Source organism: Gadus macrocephalus, chromosome 11 (assembly GCF_031168955.1).
Source record: "Gadus macrocephalus chromosome 11, ASM3116895v1".
NCBI lineage: Eukaryota > Metazoa > Chordata > Actinopteri > Gadiformes > Gadidae > Gadus > Gadus macrocephalus.
Window position 1 is genome coordinate 20,528,647 of NC_082392.1, and position 21,442 is coordinate 20,550,088.

General features: G+C 45.9%; 1 protein-coding gene across 3 annotated transcripts; it reads right to left on the reverse strand.

The window, feature by feature from the left end:
• Nucleotides 1–1,044: 1,044 nt before the first annotated feature.
• Nucleotides 1,045–21,165, reverse strand: zmiz2 (zinc finger, MIZ-type containing 2). 3 transcript variants are annotated; one of them, XR_009528132.1, is made up of 22 exons: nt 20,707–21,165; nt 17,202–17,293; nt 16,930–17,044; nt 16,563–16,771; nt 15,892–16,048; nt 15,173–15,409; nt 13,602–13,752; nt 12,669–12,787; nt 12,406–12,495; nt 11,970–12,159; nt 11,562–11,703; nt 11,372–11,450; nt 10,863–10,994; nt 8,208–8,313; nt 7,358–7,515; nt 7,013–7,080; nt 5,951–6,019; nt 5,319–5,611; nt 4,809–4,963; nt 4,486–4,689; nt 3,077–3,257; nt 1,045–2,954 (listed from the first exon to the last, which is right to left on the reverse strand). XR_009528132.1 is itself a non-coding variant. In XM_060065538.1 (21 exons), exons 2-21 carry the CDS (start codon nt 17,249–17,251, stop codon nt 3,150–3,152), a joined length of 2,832 nt encoding a protein of 943 aa, XP_059921521.1. In that variant the 5' UTR covers nt 17,252–17,293; nt 20,707–21,165; the 3' UTR covers nt 1,045–3,149. The 3 variants fall into 3 exon arrangements, 2 of the variants coding, with proteins under 2 accessions (XP_059921521.1, XP_059921522.1); XM_060065538.1 differs by having other exon boundaries at nt 1,045–3,257; XM_060065539.1 differs by lacking the exon at nt 20,707–21,165 and adding an exon at nt 19,919–20,680 and having other exon boundaries at nt 1,045–3,257.
• Nucleotides 21,166–21,442: the final 277 nt, after the last annotated feature.

Consider the following 21,442-nt stretch of genomic DNA (forward strand, 5'->3'; position numbering starts at 1 on the left):
GATTTAAATAGCTGGACCCACCAATGCAGTGTGGTTCATTGATTCGAAGACTTCTCACATATACACAAGTACTTTAAAGCCCACCCTCCCGGTGCACCGGGGGAGGCGAAACGACCGTAGTGATCCTGAAGCAGCGCGCCAGAGTTAAGTGACAGTCCGGGTGTCCATTCAGTGCGTAAAGCCGCTATTCCGCATCGGGTCCGCAGTCTGGGCGCGGTCGGTACTCTCAACCATGGCTGTCAGCAGCACTGAAAAGAAAAAAAAGAAAGAAAAAAAACTAGAGTACAAACATTTCGGGAGTGATGTAATCCGCTTCGTGAACCAACATCGTTCGACTTTCTTCCTGGCCCCTGTAATCTACTGCGGACCAGAGGGCCTTCTCAAATAACTTTCTCATGTTAATTTTGTAATGTATAATGAACCTAATACCGATACTAAAGTCTTGGAATAGTTTATATACGGATTGGGGTTTAAGATTAGGGAGCTTTTTCTTGCCCTCTTGGGGGCTAGGCCAGGGTCAGGGGGGTATCGTAAATGTATGGCCTGTTGGGGCTAGGGTCAGGGGGTTGTCAAAAATGTATGGCCTGTTATGCCCTTTGAGACTACCGTGATTAAGAGCAATTGTGTTTGTGTATAGGCTATACACAAATACAATTGAATTGAATAGACTAGATGAGACTGGTGAGTATATGCATGGAGTTACAGCCCATGAGTATTATACTTTACTTATGGTCAAGTTGTCTGGATGGATTTTTGGACGTGAATGTTTTGGCCTATAGCTTCAATGCTGTTCTACCATATAGGTAGGCCTGATGTGTGTGGGAAATAAATTCAAAATCCAAACCCCACAGTTTATATTGAACTTTTCTACTATGCTTTGTTTAATGCCCATTACAGTACACACTGCCTTTACAGCACAGACAAGGTATGACAAAGTAGATCCAACATGTCTGAAACGAAATAATAAAACTGAACTGCCAATAGAAGTGGTTGAAATAGTATGTTTCATAGTATGTAAAAAATAAATAAACGGAGAGTCCATCGGTCTTTCCAGCTTGTGTTTATTAAATTAAAAGGTTATTAATATTAGCATAATTACTGAATCACAGAGTGATGAACATGTTGAGCTTAGGTCACCTGACTCGGTGAACACTGGACAGACACACAACACCTGTCTGGACTAGATAATTTACAACATATATGAGGAGGATGATGGAAAAACACCCCGGAACACCCTCGCTGATCCATTGAAACCCTCGAGGAGCCCGCTGCACACTGGACATGCAGACATGTGGGCCGCTGGAGTCCTTGTGAAGTCATTTCATTCCCATCAGTATTTATTACAGGTGACGACACCAGTGTAACGGGAGTCTTTAGAAGCTCAGCGAGACCAAAGCATTCTCTTCAAAACTGCAGATGACGGGGGGACGGGGGGTTGGTTAAAGGGACTGTTTCCAGAGAGGCCAGACGCTGGTCCTGCGGTAAAAAGTGTCCAACAGGAGCCGGTAGTGGGACTGCGATGGACTATATTTAGACATTTGGGGGGGGGGGGAGGGGGGCTGTCCGAAGGCCCAGGGTCTGAGTTCAGTCGTTCACTCTCCCGGTCCATTCATCTGGAAAGGTGAACAAATCTTTTCGTTCTCTCGACAAAGTGTAGAAAAAAATATAATGCGTGGACTGCATTGTTAAGTCAAATCTAGTCATCCTTGATCAGCAAACTACAATGGAGAGAGAAGCTAAACCTGTATCATTCATATACATTTTGGTCATCCCTCCTTGGGACCCGATCAGCCAGATGTAAAACCAACCGTTTTCCACCAGTCAGGTCATATTCAACACATATTCCCCGCCTCTCCAACGTTCTCTACAAGTCTTTAGTGGTGTCTGAAATAGTATCAACATCTTCACAATCCCCACCGCGATGCCATGTAAAGGTCTCTAAGCACCGGGGAGCATCATAAAGTGCCTGGCAAGACGAATCGTTATAAAACATACACTCTGATCATGTTGGAGGAGGGGACACCACGTGAACTCAAATAAAGAACGTTTTTGGAGTCTGAGGTTTACTAAAAAACACTGGTCGCGTGAGGAAACAGGAGCAGTGGCTTTGTGTGTGTCCCGGCCCACCGCTTGACCAACACTCCCAGGAGGCTGGCGCTCCACAATTAGGAATGGACGATGAAAGATCAATACATTTTTTTCTCTGAGATTTAAAAAAAAAGAAAAAGAAAAAAACAAAAACATAATACAGTTACCATAAGACATTACAAATTTGTATATTTAAAAGTTGTTGTATTATCATTTTCTTATTGTCAATTGCCCCGTTGAGTCCTGGCGAGGCCTTGCCCGAGTCCAGCCCCACAGGAGGTCCCACCACATCATTCGTGGGTTCTTTTTTTCCCGGTCAAAGAGTTTGGGCGTGTGTCAGTTTGTCTGTTTACGTCCTCATTGTTTGGTGTCTGTGCTGCATGAGGGAGGAAAGTGACAGCTATCCACACTGGACCAGTTTCAGGGACATCTAGTGCATTGAAAAAATGACAGGCCGGGGTCCATCTAGTTTTAAAATTCTCACCCCACATAAATGTTCCTAAAAACAGGCAAAACTAACTTCTTGCATCCACATCGAACTCCATGACTATTTCACATGAGTGTTGTGGCGGATTTGGGGTGCTTCAACAACTGGTACATTGTATTTAATACATAAATATACAGGAAGTCAGTCATAGCGCCTCGACAGTTCCTTTGTTTCTGGGGATCGGCAAAAGTAAAAGACCTGAAGACTTTGTTGAATCTCTACGAATGCACCAACATACACAGATAGGAGCTGTGAGTCGAACCAGCCCAGCATGAATAGAGCCTCTCCCTCCAGCAGGGGGAGAGTGTGAGAGCCATGGGAAACGTGTAAGTGTGTGTGGTCGTGTGCTGTATCCTGTGTCTGTGTTCGTGTGGTATCCTGTGTGTGTGTGTGTGTGTGTGTGTGTGTGTGTGTGTGTGTGTGTGTGTGTGTGTGTGTGTGTGTGTGTGTGTGTGTGTGTGTGTGTGTGTGTGTGTGTGTGTGTGTGTGTGTGTGTGTGTGTGTGTGTGTGTGTGTGTGTTGTATTTTGAGTGTGCGTGTGTCTGTATATTCCTTTGTGTGCACGTGTTCCCATTCAGTTATTCTCAAACAGGGACAGCAGGTCGTCATTGTTGTTGCTAGGGTGGTCCGGGGGTCCCAGATAGGAGAGCAGCTCATCTGGGTTGGTCAGATCTGGAAGCAACTGCACACACAGATACAGAGTTAGCATCTAGTCTTACAGTTCCTACTAGGATAGAGTTATCTAGTCTTATAGTGCATGATCAAAATGAGGAAAATGGCTTTCGGTCAATCAGCATTCAGCATTGTCAGTCAGCAGCAGCAGATCAATTAACTCTATCCTCACACTTTACTTATAGCGCTGGAGACAAACGCCATAATGACGGCGTCAATGGAAATTAGTTTAGGCACAAAGGTTTTTGGAGGCATTAATGCCTTACCGGCCTTAGATGTGTGCGAGGCGCACCCATTAGACTGTTATTCATGCTCACTGAGACCTGCGCGGCGTGGAGGAGCAGTTCCTCGTTGCCGGATGGCAACTAGCAAGTCCAGGAGCCGGTCACGGGCCGAACTCGCGCGGTCATTATGTTCAGTCACCGAGACACTCAATGCTTGTCCTACATGTAACGTAATTCCTCTTTGAATAACGCATCTTTCCAAAAAGGTTGGCTGCATTTAACCATAAACGTACAGCTCATTTCATTGATCTCGGTAACAGGGTAATAACCAGCCTGCATCTCACTGCAGTGCGGGCTTCACTCTCCCCCTCTGTGGGACTTCTTTTTTAGGGGTGACCAGAGAAGAGTAGTCCTGTACTTGTGTTGATTCAAACAGTCCCATGTAAGTTGTAACTCCTGAAGTCCCTATAGCCTCATAGGACATGGCTGCTCCCCGCTAATTCCTTCTGCTTTGTGTGAAACAAACTGCTGGCTCTGTTGCGTTAATGGAAGATGAGCGAGAGTGATTTACAAAATAATGATGTCTCTTAACGGCATAACCCAAGTGTGACGAAGCCCAATGATTGCAGCCATAGTACTACATGTCCACGTAGTAAAACAAGGCTTTCTTGAGACCTAGACTTTATAGCAGCGCTGTCCACTGTATCTGGATCCCTGTGCTGAACTGGAAATTGGATCAAATCATTGCAAATTTATGTTGTTTAACATCTTAATTATTGTTTTTCTATGTTTCAATCTGTTGTTATTATGTAATTATTAAAAGCTTGAAAAATGCCCTTTACAGCACATTCTGAATAGTTTAAAAATAGAATAGATTGACAACCCTATTTTTTTTTAATATATATATATATATATATATATATATATATATATATATATATATATATATATATATATATATATATATATATATATATATATATATATATATAATATATACACACACACACTCACATCCAACGAAGGTTCTGGAACATCAGACCCCCCTGGCACCCCCAGACCAAACCCGTCGCCTTGGAGACGGGGGTTCTGGTTGCCACGCTGCATCATTTGGTTGCCATGGTTACCGCTCCCCGGCTGGGCGTTACCGTGGAGACCATGTGACTGCTGCTGGGAACCAGCATGGGAAGTGGGGTCCAGCCGGCCTGGAAGAGACATCTGAGCAGAGGGAGAGAGACACACCATGAGAGAGAGAGAGAGAGATAGCGGTGCAGAGGGGATAGGGATGACGATACACGGCACAGCGATGGTGGGCGGAGCAGCCCTGTGGGAGGTACCTGTTGGCCCATGGGATGTGGGGGAGGTTTGTCGGGGGTGAGGAGGCCACTGGGCAGCTCCGACTGGTACGAGAGAGGGGGCGGCCCGGGAGAAGAGAAGTCTCCTCCCACTCCCGGGAACTCTGGGAAGCCTCCAGGCTGGCCGGGGTACCCACCTGCCGCACAAGGGAGAGACCAGGTAAACAATGATGTCATCACTCTAACAAGGTACGAGGACGCTGTTCACTAACATAGGTTACCAGATCCAGAGAAGTTAAAAACAAAAAGGGGTCCCTCGATAAACAGGAAGCCATGTGCCTTACGCCAAGAGAGGGTTCCTGATTGGCTCTGGTCTGTGCTGTGACATGTGCCTCAATATCTTTGTGCTGTTGTGGGGACATCATGGCCTACATTCAAATGAACATCATTCGGTCTCCCGAAAGGGATGTGTTGTTTAGCTGGTTCGCCTCCCAAATATGTTCCGCCGCGAACAGGAGGCGGAGCAGGCTGAACATTACAACGTGGGCCTACCTTGTCCACCGTAGTCAGAGTTGCCGCCGTTGTTGCTATTGCCCCCTGCAGGCATGGTGGGGAAGGGCATGGGCGAGGACGAGGTCCTCGAGGAGGGTCCAGAGGAGGAGGGTGAGGGGCCTAGTGACGCGATCATCTCCATAACGCTAGGCAGGACCATGTGACTCGGGCTGAGCGTGCGGCAGCGTTTCAGCACGGGCCCGTCCGGCTCCTCCTTGATGTGGAGGTCGGGCTTGACTGGAACCGGCTTCCAACTGCAGACCGGGTCGATGGTGATCTCCTCGTATTCAGAGCTGGAAAGTCCGGGAGACCGGGAGAGGAGCAGAGGCAAAGGGAAGACCATTAAAGATGGAACAGAGCCACAATGCAGAGGAATCATGGCATCCATTGTCAGGGAGTCATCTCATGCCAACCACGGGAATGACGGTCAATCATTGATGATCTCTGGGTGTGGCATTTCACCTGCGTGTCATGAAGACTGATCTAGATCAGTTCAACTACCCGGATTGGATCAAATCATTCCAAGCGGTCAGGCCAAGCAACCAAGTTTTGTGGTTGGCAGACCTGTTGTCGGCCAACCCTGAGCCCGCGCCAATGTGCTGTTAACATAGAGGCAGAGAAACAGAACTTACCTCTGGACGTAGATGAGGATCCCTAGCATATACTGGTCCACCTCCAAGCCTTCCAGAAGAGCCGTTTTACTACACAAACACACATTATTGACTAAACGTTATATTCAATTTCAATGGCAACACCATTGCAATCAGCCACTGTTTCAGTTGGGACGATGAGACCGTCAGAATACAGTGCAGTATTCACATGATTTTCATACAAATAAATACAGAAGCAACTACACCCATTATTTTTTGTCATGTGTTCGAGCACAACCTCAGACTCATTACTCCTTATATGCTAAGGGTTTCCCACAGAAACCCACATTTTAGCGGAGGGGTAGTGCTTCCGAGAGTCAATAAAATAGCGCAGCGTCGAATCATCATCCAGAGTCTACTACAATTAACTGTCAAACAATCGTGTGTATTATTGGATATGCATTATAATCTCAAAGAACAACAGGATATTTAGATGTATGCTTTGGGGAATATTTGAAAGTAGAAGTAGATAGCTGGAAAAGGAGCAGTAGAGTACAAGATGTTGTTTCACACACCTGTTGGGGGCATGATAACGCTATCTGATTAGCGTTAAATCACACGCTATGTGATTTAAAGGCAAGAGTCGCTGAACCAATCAGCGAAGAGATATCCTGATTGGTCAGAAAAGACGCTGCCGCTTTCTAAAAATCACTGACAGATAAACCTTGTTTCCCGTTACGTTACGGGATTTTTCAATCTCAAGAGTTCTCATTTGAACTAGTGGAAGAGGAGAACAGGATCTGAATAGGTGGGATTCTACAGTGGAAGGTCTTAAGGGGGTACATTTTAAACCTTTACGGACACTTTTTCTAAGAAGTGGATAGCCAATTACACGCCAACAGATTCCCACCTCCGGCAACATGATAGGTTGGAACAAACATAACATGTCGCAAATTGAACCACCCGCTCCCCCAGATTTGAGTTAGCCATCAGACGTTAGATTATTGATATCAAGTCTGATTTGGGAGGACTACTTCTGAGTGTAACCTTTGATGAGTGTGTATGTATGTGTGGGTATGCGAGTGTGTGTATGTTTAGACATACTTGCACACAGGGCAGCGCCACGTCCCTCGTTCACAGTTGAGCTGCAGGTACGATTCCAAATCAAAGCACTACAGAAAGAAAGATGATAGACACATTTTACTTAATGAAGACAAGACATCAGTGGCAACATATAGCAATCAGGTAGATTATATATTGTATTACACACACACACACACACACACACACACACACACACACACACACACACACACACACACACACACACACACACACACACACACACACACACACACACACACACACACACACACACACACACACACACACACACACACACACAATAGCGTGGCATGGTGCTAGAGGGTGATTGGCCGATGCTCAAACCTGGATGTGTCGACAGTCGTGGCCTCTCGCGGGGAGCTGGATACGTCTGAATGTGATTGGACACTTGAGGGAGACCCTGATGGCGGTCTGCTCCACCCCGTCCTCTCCGTTGAGCCCGGGGGTCCCCGGGATCGTCCCACTGCTGAAGTTCCTCTTTACTGGGAGACAGAGAGACAGACGAAGCAGGTCAGACAGACACACATACAGTAGCTCAGTCAGACAATCACAATATCAGACAGGCTGTCAGACACACACATTCAGTAGGTCAGTCAAACCATCAGACTGACACACATACAATAGGTCAGTCAGACAATCAGACAGACACACAGGAAGACAAACACACATACAGTAGACCAGTCAGACCGACAGATACACAAGCAGACCGACTATCAGACTATCAGTTGTTAGACAGACACACACATCTTCTGTGCAGTTAGCGACTAATACTGATGCTCACTTATCTTCATTGATTTAATTTATCGAACACCAATCAAATTGAATTGAAACACTGCTCTCATGCACTTATTGTATGTTGCAAGTCCTGGCACTTAAAAAAAAAAAAAATAGTACATACGTAACCTAGCAATTTTAATGGTTAGCAATTGATTCTAGAAATATCTTCACTGTACCGACAGTGATACATTGTTATTTTTTCTTCTGATAAATGTACTGATTGTACGTCGCTTTGGATAAAAACGACGTACAATAATAAATGATAAAGGCGCCAAACTGAGGTAAAACCAATCAAGACAAAAACAAGAGTCGCATTCTCATAGACGATAAGCTGCTATTGGTTGGGGTAGGTGCTGTCCATAGGGGATATAAGAAGGTAAAGCCAAAGAGAGCCTACTCTTGGTAACACAGTGCTCTGCAGGGAGAAGCCTCTTCTTCATGAGTCCCTGAAGAACCGAGCGGACAGACGGCCGATGGACCAGCTGGAGGACAAACAGGTGGGACTGCAGAGAGAGAGCGAGAGCGAGAGCGAGAGAGAGAGAGAGAGAGAGAGAGACACACACAGGGCAAGAGTAGAAGGAGGGGATAGTGAAAAAAGTTAATACAAATCGATGGTTCATTATTTGTTCATAGCAATGCGAGTACAAAAAATATATAAATATGTGGCTGATTTATAACTCAGACCGCCTTCAAAAGGTCTAGTGTGTATTATATAGCGGTAACTAGCGGTGGGGTTTCAGATTGCAACCAACTGAATACATTCCCTCCCATAACATGGATCAGGGGTTAAAAATAACTTTTCTCACCACCGTCCTCGAATCGTCCCGAAAATCTTTTTGAACCGTCCCGAGAATCTTTTTTACATTTTGAGTTTTAACTTACTGATAATATAATAAAAACACAATACATTATGTTGCTAAAATAATAGTTATTTCCAGACTAGATTTGTTTAGCTTCAAGATGACAACCAACACCCTCAGTCACAGAACATGCCCTTCTGCCAGTACTCCACCATTTAGTGACTTCATTTAGTGAGTAGTATTCCTCAAGAGGAGGGTCATTCATTGAGATTTGCATGAGGCTGTTCAGAGTGTCATTGGCTAGGCGAGACCTCCAGTCCAACTTCACCCGTTTCATGCAGGAGAAACCACGCTCGCAGCAGGAGCTGCTCACGCCTTTTTCGCAGCACGGTCAGCGCGTTTAAACTGCCCGAGGTAAATTGCCTGCTTGAGCTAGCACCCCAATTTACACTCCCGGCCCCTACACACATTGGCGGTTTATTTGGTTTCATTCTGATTTAAATGCGACGGGTCCGCGGTTCCGGGGGAGCCGTCTAACTGGAGTTCTAACTGGAGAAAAAAGTGAAATCCGCGAGCTGCTGATTATGTAAGAGAAGGTGATGCAGTCGCATGAAACAAAGACGCTGAAAGATGGTGCGATCTACGAGAGAGACGCAGAGGAACTGTCCTTACGAGGCTTTTGTGGTGGTCAGCAAAATAAAGAATATGTTGGCGTTTTTGCACTTGTAAATCGCATTTGTAGCCTTCACTCAGACGTAAACTCATTCTTTCATGCGGGTGTCTTCATTCATAAAAAAATAGTAACATTCGGGGGTATGCAAATTATTCTAAAGAGGTCTAGACTGGAGATGCACGGTTGGCGGTCATACCCGCAGACACCGTGGATAATCCAAGGGGTTGGGGGTTAGGTTAACATATCGACTAGAAAAACAGCATATTTTTCTATAATCTCCCTGCGTCTGAAATGTGCGATCATCTCCGCCCAGCGCTCGTCCGCTGGTTTTCCATAAGCATTCCACAGTGCGATCATCCCAGTTGCGTATGCCCTCCAAAACACATTGTTGAAATATGCTGGATACTTTATTCTTTCTATGTGGCTTTTAGTTAACGATCAGGCTATAATAAGACCACGTTGGCCATGTTATCGCTGACAACAGGGTGGTTGGACATTTTAGTGTGCCGACAGGCTTTTGTCGAGACGCGGAACACACAACTCAAAATCGGGACGTCTGGTCACCCGATGATCAGGCGGGTGCAATGCGGGTATCAATTGTTGAAAAAAACATTGCTTCGGGTCGATGGATATTGATATAAGGCAGCGGCGACGGATGACATTACAGCTCTTCCGCGCATCTCTAGTCTAGTCTAGTCTCCGTGTGCAGTCCCGACTTCTCCAGTGAACCAAGAAAGCCCATGCCGTGACGAACGGGGGATTTTTACACCCTCGGTTTTACACAGGAAACTTGAGATAAGACGGTGAAATCGCCGGGCGTGCCAAGCTGCGAACGAAGCGGCTTGGCAGTGTACAAAGACCATCAACAAACCATTGTTGCAAGCAGTCTCGGCGTCTCACTGACCAACACAAACGCGCCAGCCAATTGAACGAAGCTCAGTCCTTTTTCCATTTACAGTTCACAAAAGTATTATCCACCGTTCGCAGAAAGTGTTGAAAACTTAAACAGAAAAATGAAGTCAGTGCCCACAAAATTCTCTTCGTCCCGAGGTCGACCCGAGAGAGAATATTGATCCTCCCGATGACAATTAATTACGTCCCCGGGACGACGTTTATTTTAATCCCTGACATGGATGCATTAAATAATGAAAACCCATTCATCATAATCCTCCATTATTTAACCTCCATTACAAATAACTCCTCTTAGTACCACAGTAATTGTGTTGAAAGGACGGCGCATAAGCTCAACTTCATAGGTTACATGAGCCACGTCCTATACCGGTTTATGGTCACTTGTATCCCTAAAATGCTCCTACACAACGACGCTACTAAAATAAGAAATCCCAAATGGGCCATTGAAACAATGATAACAAGCCCCCCTCCTTCCTACTACTCAACAAAAACCAACCAATCTTATTTTCATTGGAATATAAACTAATTAAAACATACCAACGAATATAATATTATCTAGCTCGAAACCACTCAATTCTACATACTGTACTGTAAAATGAGGCGGTCGAAGTGGCGCCCGTGTGTGCGTTTGCATGTCTTCATGTGTGTGTGTGTGTGCGTGTCTTACACAACAGCAGGCTGTGACAGTGATCTGAATGGTGTTCCTTCCTGGTTGGCAGACGTGCTTCAGATACAAGGGCTTATGGGAAGTCTTGTTGTCCCCGCGCTCTATGGTCAGCGGGGTGGCGTTGACACTGACCTGAGAGGTGGAGATACGTAGAGAAACACATTAGTCATGTACTACAACATTGCGATGGTGTTAGTTCTGCAGTACATTTATATTTTAGGGGATTTTGATGAAGCTTTTATCCAAAGCAAATTACAACCATTCATTCACACACCGACGTTGGAGTCAACCCCGCATGGCGACAGCCAGCTCGCCGGGAGCAGTCAGGGTGAGTTGTGTTGCTCAGGGACTCCTCGATACTAAGGAGCCGGGAATCGAACAAGCAACCTTCCGGTTACCAGTCAACCCCGCTCTACCTCCTGAGCTACTGCCAACCACATACACATAGGTCATAGTGTGTTTGTGTGCGTGTCAGGTTCAGTATAGGCGGCCGGGGGATGAACACTAACCTGAACAGACGCAGGCCAGTTGGTGTTCATCTGCCGATCTTCATGGTGGTAACATTTGAACTGCAGCTCCAGATCTGGCCTAAGAGACGACAGGTGGAGGCGGATCCAATCAATGGAGGCACAGTGTGTGTGTCCGTTTATTGACATATTGTTTATGGGTGTTTGTAAGTGCACGATTGTGTGTGCCTACCTCATCATCAGGGTCTTGATGACAGAGTCCCTCAGCTGGAAGACGTGGTTACTCACGGCCAGGTTGTGCTCTAGTCTGAAGGGCTCTAGTACCACGCCGTCACGCACAGGAAAGGTCAGCCGAAGGTCGTCGCTAGGGTTACCTGCCAACAGCAAATGGAGTTTGTTGATATGATTATTACGAGGCAGACAGCAAGGGGTCCCTGGAATGCGTTTACCGTACTGTCCCACGGTTGTGGAAACATTGACTTGAAATTCTTTTTTTAATCAAAACACCTATAAGGATTGACATTTTGGTCTACATGTCTCATGAAAAAAGAATGATGTTATGAAGCCATACTTGCTCAGCAACTGGCCACACACAACATTTTGTGAGTGCATGAGTGTGTATGTGTGCGTGTGTGCGTACCGGAAGGAGGGGGTGGAACCAGGCTGCTCATGTTGGGCTTAATGTCCGGCAGGAAGGAAGAAGGTGATGGCTTGACGTCACTGTTGCTAGGAGACATGTAGGGTGGGGCCATTGAACTCCCAGGGGTGATGGGAGGGGTGGGGTTACCGGGAAGGGGAGAACTAGGGTAACCTGGCAACCCTCGGCCCGGCTGGAAGAGAGAGGAGGGGCATTAGACAGTAACAGAAAGGTAGGGAAAAATGAAAAGGTCGACACATGCAATGAACAATGATCAACATGGCATGTGGCAGTTGCATAAAGAGGCAGAAAGGACTTGAACATCATCCCGTGATGTTTTTTTTGCATAAAGATCCTGTATGTGCCAAGACTTACACTATAAAAGACACAGGTCGGGAATAATTGGACCAACCGAACCACAGCATAGGACGGGGCTTACCCCAGTAGGCTGGTTGAACGAGCTGTACGTGCCACCGGCGCCACCTGCTGATAAGGAGTTTAATGCACCGCCCTGCCCATTAAACTGGTCCTGACACACACACACACACACACACACACACACACACACACACACACACACACACACACACACACACACACACACACACACACACAGAGAGAGAGAGAAAGAGAAAGTGGTTAGTCCTGATTAGCAGCTTTATTTGGTGCAATCTTGAGGCATCTCACAGAATTCCTGCTTACCTTGTAGTATTGTGAGTTTGGTGGGGCCGAGTTGGGGTACTGTGGGAGGGACATCTTGTGGTTCTGGTAAGAAGGGGAGGGACCAGATCGCTGGGGTGCGGGGCCAGGACCACCGGGACCTGTAGAGGAAGGAACACGTTTAGAGCAAAACTGGTGACTCAATTGTTTTCATCTGACTTGGCTTATCGTTTAGTTAGCACAGAAAAGGGTTTGCAGGGAATGTATTCTACACTGTTGAAATGGAGACGTTCGAAAGCAGTTCGTCAGCCCCTCCGAATACACCAAAAGTCTAATTTACATCCGTAAAGCCGCTGATTTTTTTTAAAAAATATATACATAATGTAAAAGTTAAAGGGACTACGTGTAGGATTCTACATGGATGAATGGGTTTGAATTGGTTTGCCGATGATGACAGAAAAGCCTGCTGCAGTCCACTTATCGGCCAAAGGAGCCTTTGAAATTGACGCCTTTTCTGCAGCCATTTATGGTTATAATGTCTTTACTTATATAAAGGAAAACGGAATATAATGGAACATAGCAAAAGAAGGCTATCAGGCATTCTGTGTTGCCTTCAAATATGTCCCAGTCCCCCACCATCCACTTTGTGTCTTTTGATCAGGGGATTGTGTTTGTGTGTACTGGGGACTAAAAAAAGACTCTGAGAAAAGAGACACACCCCTGTCGGAGGCATTGTTGCAACTATGAGTAACACTATAGAGCGCTTTCAAAATAAAAGGCCTCTGCTTCTTTCCTGTTTTTAATCGGGGGGGACAAATGCGTGTGTTCTAAATTTTGAGGGGGGCACATCCCCTGAGGTCGACACCTATTCCAAAAAGTAAAACATGAACCCACAGTCTTGAGAAGTATTCAAATGTCCATATTTACATATTGCATACTGTGGCTTTATGGTGTAGGCCAGGTAGGTTTTCTCACCTCCATGGTACTGCATGTTCTGCCCTGAGTAGGGGCCCTGACCCGGGTGGTGGGGCCCAGCTCCCCCAGGGCCTGGACCCCCGGGGCCGGACATCACGTTCACACTGGAGCCCACCTGGAGCCCGTACTGCTGGGGTACGCCGGGGAACGACTGGGGACAGATAAAAAATATATTAGTTACTCAGTTAAAGTGACTTTTTAAACTAAGTTAATTTATTTTCAAACACACACCTCTGCATTGGATATGTGATCACAGGTACAGGTACTGGCAGTGTAGGCCTGGCACTGTCCCTGATCTTATCTGCTGCTTAGGGGGTTTCTGGAAGAGGGTTTCGGAGAAGCTGTGCAACACTTTGTGTACTTATTGTTGTTGTCACTTTCCTCCGATGAATGTCTGCCTTACAGTGTGCATACGTTTACAAAGTTACATATGTGTTAAAATAATTGTCGGGTCGGGCCGGGCTCGGACAGAACGTGCACGGGCTCGGGCTCGGGGTCGGGCTTGATTTTCTGAGCCCGATCCAAGCTCTACCGTGCGCATGCGCATCCAATATTTTGACGCGACGGCAAGGGCTGTGATTGCTCCCCTAACAAAATAATTTCCGGAATCACTTTTCTTTACCTCGAAGGCACGGGGGGTCTCAGTCAGTCAGATTACGGAATATTGACACCTGTACGCGAACACCGATCGACGCACCGATCGACCCCCCCCCCCCCCCCCCCCCAAAAAGAAAAACTCTTCGGATCTGCACGAACCACACAGGTCCCCAAAATGTATGATAAAAAAGCGACTCGCGCCAAAAAGCGCGCCGTTTGCATGTCTGACCACCAGGTGTGAGTGTGATTAGCCTTACAAGCTATTTCGAATATCTGCGCCATATGACATCACTATTGGGCGTGTCCACCTAGATCTTTGCTGAATAGATGAGTAATGTTTATTTCAGTCCACTGGGTAGGCTGGTAGACTGATCTATCCAGCACGGATCTAGGTGGACACGCCCACTACTGATGTCCTATGGGGCAGATTTCGAAACGGCTCATAAGGCTAATCACACTCACACCTGGTGGTATAATATGTCCCCTTTGATAACAGAAACCATACACTATAGACTATAACGACTATAACCCACAGAAATGCACCATAACTTTTCGCTATGCAAGAAATGTTGTTAACGATGGGTCACTGGTCACATGGATTCTGTCATTATATTTATTTGCAAGTCCTGCCTTCCAGTTGCTGATTGGCTCGTGGAGTAGAGCTACGAGAGCGACCGCTACCAGACCTTGAATCACAGAAAACCCGACTCAAATCATAAACTTTGGTCAACTGGTGTTAAAAATGACCTAATCATTAATTAATTATCTGACTTTAGGGATTGTTTTTTTCTTTAATGATCAGGTTATGTCTAACAGGTGATGTTAGGCAATGCTAAAAGGGTGATGCATACAATTCAGGAATCATTCATAGTAATTAATTAGCAATCCCATCAGCCAGAGAACTGTTTATGAATGTTGATGACCACCGACTTGTGATTTATCTGGTTTTGACCCAATGCATTGGGCCAGCTCACCTCAGAGTTGTAGGGCCGTTTGAGGCCTTGTTGCGGTCGTAGAGGTCCTTGCTGGGGCCCGGGCCCATAGTTTGGATGCTGGGCCATCCTCTGAGCGGGTCCACCGGGGCCGTACATGGGGCCCATTGAGGGGGGGGGCCTGCTCTGACCAGGGCCCATGCCACCTTGGGACATACCAGGGGGGCCGCGGGGGCCCGCATGGGACATGAACTGCTGGTTGTAGGCCGATCCACCCATCTATGAAAGAAAAAATAACCCAAAGTAAACACACGTTATTATACATTAGACGATGCCCTATTGTGATCGGCTGCCAGCTATGGCCCAGGTAACTACGGACCTAGGGACCATTCTATGTCACTAAACAGAGGCGTACATGCCCCGACATTCCAGACCTAGGCGTACGCAAAGATGTGCAGCCTACCTGAGGTGTCCGTTCGTGTCAAGGTTATAGAATAGCCCTCAATTCTGTCATTTTGCATCACAGAATGCCAAGAGTCAGGCCGAGAAAGAAATATAATTCACGTAGTAACAAAAAACACAATCAGCAAAATGTACTTCTGCAGAACTTCAATAAGGTAGGTAGATCTATACAGCTTGCAGGGTAGAACACTAACCAATACAGAAGGTGGGGAACTTTATTATCCATTCAATACGTTTCCTCTTTGTCGATTGAATCACAGGTGCGGAAGCATTGGTGTCCCAGCGGCCATTAATCTCACCTGTCCATAGTTCATTTCCTGGTTGTGTTTCTCCTGGATGGCAGCCACTGTTGCTGTAGCGGTGGCGGTTGCCGTGGCAGCGGCCGCGGCGACGGCGGCAGCGGTTGCTGCCTGGGTGAACTCTGACCCCCTGGAACCGCCCGGTACCTGTTGGTAGCTGTATAGGGCAGTATCAGATCAGAACCCAACCAGGGTACATAAACCAGCCACCATAGCAGCATCGCCGCAGCTCTTAAACTAACTTGAAAGACACTGATATTTCTCATGTTTTCTCATCTCTACATCACATTGACTGGAGAAATGCAGATGCAAGCTCAGCATCATTGAGATCTATATCCACATATACATTTATGTTGCCTAAGGCATGTTAGTTTACTCCCTCTCATCTGCCATTGATGTAAAAAAGGGATGAACAAATTGATACGTATGGATTTTCTCAGATTTGTGTCAATGTATTTTTTCAGAAAACAAATGTGTTGTTATCCAAGACAAGAAAAGCCACGAACTGAAGATTTTTTTTGTCACCTTTTGGTTGTCTAAAAAAAAAAAGCTGATCGCCAATGGGGGAAAAAGCTTTGATGATGCATGTTGTCATTGATTAAGCAGTCAGCCAATCAGATGGCAGTCATTCATTAACGTTTAGATTCACGGTTCATCTGTCAGTAACCTACCTGCCCCCATAGCCCGGTGCTCCTCCCGGGTACCCTCCGGAGGACCGGCCGTACATGCCCTGGCCCATGTAGCCCTTGTTGGGCTCAGGGTACCCCTGTTGGCCCATGTACCCTCCAGGAGGGCCACCCATACCGGGCCCACCGGGTCCCTGCATCATGGGCCCGCCACCTGGGTTGTTCCCGGGACCCATCCCTCCCCCACCTAGACCCTGGAGCGAGGGAGAAGGAAAAACAGACAAGGACACATGAGAAATTAGAAAATGGGATTTCTGATCAGGCCGGGTTCACCCGTCCATCTACCCAACTGTCTGTCTATCAGACTACCAGGGCATCCAGCCTTATATCTCCATCTATCCACACGTCTTACCTGGCTGGCCGAGGGATTGGTCACCCCCCAGACTGTGGTTACCACGGAGAGGGATCCTGTTGGCTGATTGGACTGTTGCTGCCAACTGGAGGGGTCATAGGGGTACGAACCGTCGCTGGGAACACAAACACACATTCAAATAAATATGGGAACTGTATCGCATGTACTTTGAGATGTGTGTGTGAGTGTGTGAGTGAGTGAGTGAGTGAGTGAGTGAGTGAGTGAGTGAGTGAGTGAGTGAGTGAGTGAGTGAGTGAGTGAGTGTTTCGTACTTGTGGGGGTTGTTTGATAGTCCAGCCTTCATGGGGTTCATAGGATTCATAGTCAGGTTGGGGGGGCTTCCTCACAGAGACAGACAGCCCACCTATTGAGACAGACAGATTAATGCATTGTGTTTTCTAAGACGTTTACTTTACTTAGCAATCGTGCCCAGAACCTGTACATTCTGCCAGAAACATTGAGCTACATCAGGAGATTATTTCCAAATGTAAAATGATTGAAATGGGAAAAATTGAATACAACAAGTACTATCTACATCTCATTGAATATGTAAACCTGCTTTGGTACAGGGACTTGCTGTACTTTCAAAACTACACGAGGAGCAGCATCATTACCTATGATGTGCAGTAGATAAAGAAGAACAGCTCTGCCACAATCACTCTTGTTGCTAGGCTACAGCTGCCATAACCCGGTTCATTGGCCAGAGTCATGTCACATGACCCACAGAGCCCCTCCCCACCATCCGTTAACTAAGGTGTGTGTGTGTGTGTGTGTGTGTGAATAAAGGAGGGGGGAGGAAGTCGTAGTCACACATTCCTGAACATCACTGTGGTGTCAAACAATACACACAGCGAGGAGATAGGAAGACTGCCACACGTGTGTCAAAGTTAGATAGATAGATAAAAGAAGATACAAATGAGGGATAAATGGACATCTATTACACATCTATAACAAAATGATATTACCTTAATACCAGAGTAGAAAATATACCAGCTACGCTAATTATTTTATATGTAACCATGACATTTTTTTCCGGCATGAATCGTCCAAACCATCTGCCCTTGGCATGCTGGCAGGTGTTATTCTTCACCGAAACATCTCCAAATATAGCCCTTTATAAATTCCATGTTATTGGACATTAAAAGGGAGTGCACTCATTGAGGACTAAGAATGTAATGCAACTATAAATGTACACTGAGTTAACTGTTGAAATGTAAAGTCTGCCCAGTGCATCTCAGTGTGCCACTTAAAATTGACTGAAGTCCATTTTGGAGCCAAAAGAGCTTACTGATATGCTTATTCTAAATATATGTGTGAACTTTGTTCATGGTCCAACATAAACACCATCCAATGGTGGATGCATTCAAAATAATGTTTTGACCAGGAACAGAGCAATCTCCGCTACTGTAGTTGGGCTGGTCAAGAATAGCAAATTGCAAAAGTTCATTTTGGACCTGGAATATGTGATAAGTCTATTAATATAGCATATTTAGGTTTTTTGTACAGACATTTTACAATGTCATGCCAGTACAGTGTGTGGTCACAACAATGTAACAAATGTTTGCAATTGTTTTGCATGTTTAAAACTAAATTGTAAGTACCACTTGGAAATCTGATATTGGTAAGGCAGATTGTTTGCACTGCCAATTAAACCAGTTAAGAAATTAAGAAAACATAATCTAAGGGACCATTTTGACCCAGCTAGGTGAATCCCGCTTTAGCATGCAAGAGGTCTTGTACTCGCATGCAAATTTCCTAGGCTCCTGTGCAGGCCAGGCAGTGGCAGGTAAAATTATTAGCACATGGTTTATGAAACACTGTAAATCCCATTGCTAGACTGACAGCCAGAGAGAGAGAGAGAGGGTCAGAATAGAAATAGAGCGGTCAGGCCTACATATATAAAAAAGTTTGAGTTACTAGCACACATTTCTTTGAACTTGAGTCAACAAACACACTGCCCCAACAAACACCAACACCAAACCATTCCTCTTGGCTGACATTGGCCAACACCGATTCAACATATTAGCAACTAGAAACTTCTCAAGTTAATAGCCAGCGACAGCCAAGGGGTATGGCAGACTGGCCCGAGGATGGCTTGTGCAGATTGTTAGGGCAGTGAGTAAACATCTGGAAGGATTATGAACTTGTGATTTTATTTAATTCTGAGGATAATTCAATTATACATGACATTATAAAGCACATTCACAGGTTTTTAAGTACCCAGTCCGAGAAAAAGTATGCCATGACGTGAAAGGTCTGTACAGAATTGCTGGGTGTATGCTCCTGTAAACATTATCCAACTGAGAGGGAGAGTCGAAGGCTGGAGGTTCGATCAGACACTATGGCACATGTTCTGTGGAACGCTGTTGCTAAAACAGCAAGGAGGTCTCGAGGAATGAACAAATTTATTTATTTTCTCTACGGTAAACATTCCACCTCAAAACAGCTTAATGTTGGCCTGCAAGTCATGTATTCATCATAAACCTCTTTCAAGATTCACCTGGGACTACTTTGAACTCCGGCACGTGTAGTATGATGAGGTTTTCTGCTTCCTGCTACTACTGAACCATCGTGGTCCGTCTCCTCAGTAGAGAGTTCTGTGGACCGGAGTCAAATGTGCCTTGTATGTGTAAGCCGGTATAGTGGGCCAATACTATCTGGTTCTAGTTCTACGTTTACAATACCATAGTGGAGCTCCCACACACAGGACCAGACCAACACCCTCAGTGGAGCTTAGTCCTTACTGGTTAAGGTTCAATGTCTGAAATTTATATAGAGGATGGATGGAGGCAGACATGCAAAAACTCCTGAGAAATTATCAATAGTCTGAGCACAACCTTTATAAAGAACCTGTCTCAACCATAACATAAATTGCAGTCGAGTCATATTCATATGACCAAAAGTAAAAAATAAATAAATAAATAAATAAAAAGTAATGGCAGTTCCACCGAGGAGCATGTAGTCGTATCATATAAAATATCTCACAGACCTTCCATTCTCTTTGTAGACTATATTTGGATTGCTCCATCTCGGGTTCATTAGTCTTTGAGCTCAATGCCATGCAACATAGTAGCATAACAACTTGCAGGAAACAGACAATAGCTATGTTGGCTCCGAGCCAGCAGCCACCTCGTCGTCCCACTAGCGTGCACGGTCCACGCGCCCTGTGGTACTGGGAGAACACGGGCGATAAACGGTCCTCGGTCCTCGTGAGCATCGGTACAGCGAACGCTCGGGCCAAACGAACATGTCAGGGGAGGACATTTTGAAACGTCTTGCAGTGTGGCCACCGAAGACAGGCTAGCAGCGAGCTAACGAGCCGCACACCACTGTTTACAATGGCAGAGAATGAGGATTTGCCATTAGCTGGTGTGCTAGCCTCCTTACTTAACAAGCATTAGCATGCTAACGAGGCGACTGCGTAAATGAGCCAATCCAATTTAACAACCCAAGGAATTTGCTTATCTAAATGTCCCACGGGTGTACCACTGATATTAGTACATTGCTGAAATCGTGACTGGGTGATTCATCCACTACAAGCGGGGAATAAAATATTTTCTTTACAGCTGTTACCAGGCTAACGTTTGCGGGCTATGACAATGGAATGCTACGGCGTTAGCCGTTAGCAACCGTTGGCTTCCATCTCTAAAATACACATACATCCCTGGAACATTGAGCATTAAATTTAACCACACTATTGCCTCCATCTCACACCGTATACGACTATATGTCCAAAACCGAGAGCAAACGATTAGTTTGTTTAGTAGCCGACCTTACCTTGGTTACTTCCTCTGTCTCCGAGCCCTCGGCCGGGCTGTGTGCTCAGAACAGAGCAAACCCTGGAGTATAAATGACCAAAGGGGACCTGAACACAGTTCCGACAGGAGCCCCTTAACCTGTCCGGTAACTGCTCGCTAAATTCCTCACGGAAGTCCGTATTCACACAGGTTTTCACTCCAGCCAGCTAGCCCAGCTAGCTTGCTCCTGTGTATTATCCTGCTGTGGATATTGGCACCATCCCCCGATACTCCAAAATCACCAGAATGCACCCTTACACCGTGGGTCCTGGGGCATTCTACCTGCTGCTCCCGCGGTCAATTGCTGCCATTAAAGATGGTTCAATCGTAAAACAGAAGCCAAGCATACGGCTGTAGAAACTGCCTTGTACAAGACCCGAGGCTTTTCTGCTCCTATCCCCCCTGCTGCTCTGAGACACCGAGAGAGAGAGAGAGGGAGAGAGAGGGAGGGTGAGAGAGACAGACCGAAACAGGTCCACAACAACCTTACTTTCACACTTAACATAAATAGTTAAGGCAAAAAATGGATAGTAATGTAATTGAAGTGATTCTGATACAATGAGAACGACGATGCGATAATAATCATTAGCAAAACAAGCAGCCAATAACAGCTGTATTATCATACTATTATTAGGCCTAGAAGCAGTAGGGTACGACTACTACTAATAGTCGCAGTGGTGGTAGCCTAGTATTGATATAGTATTAATAGTAGAAGG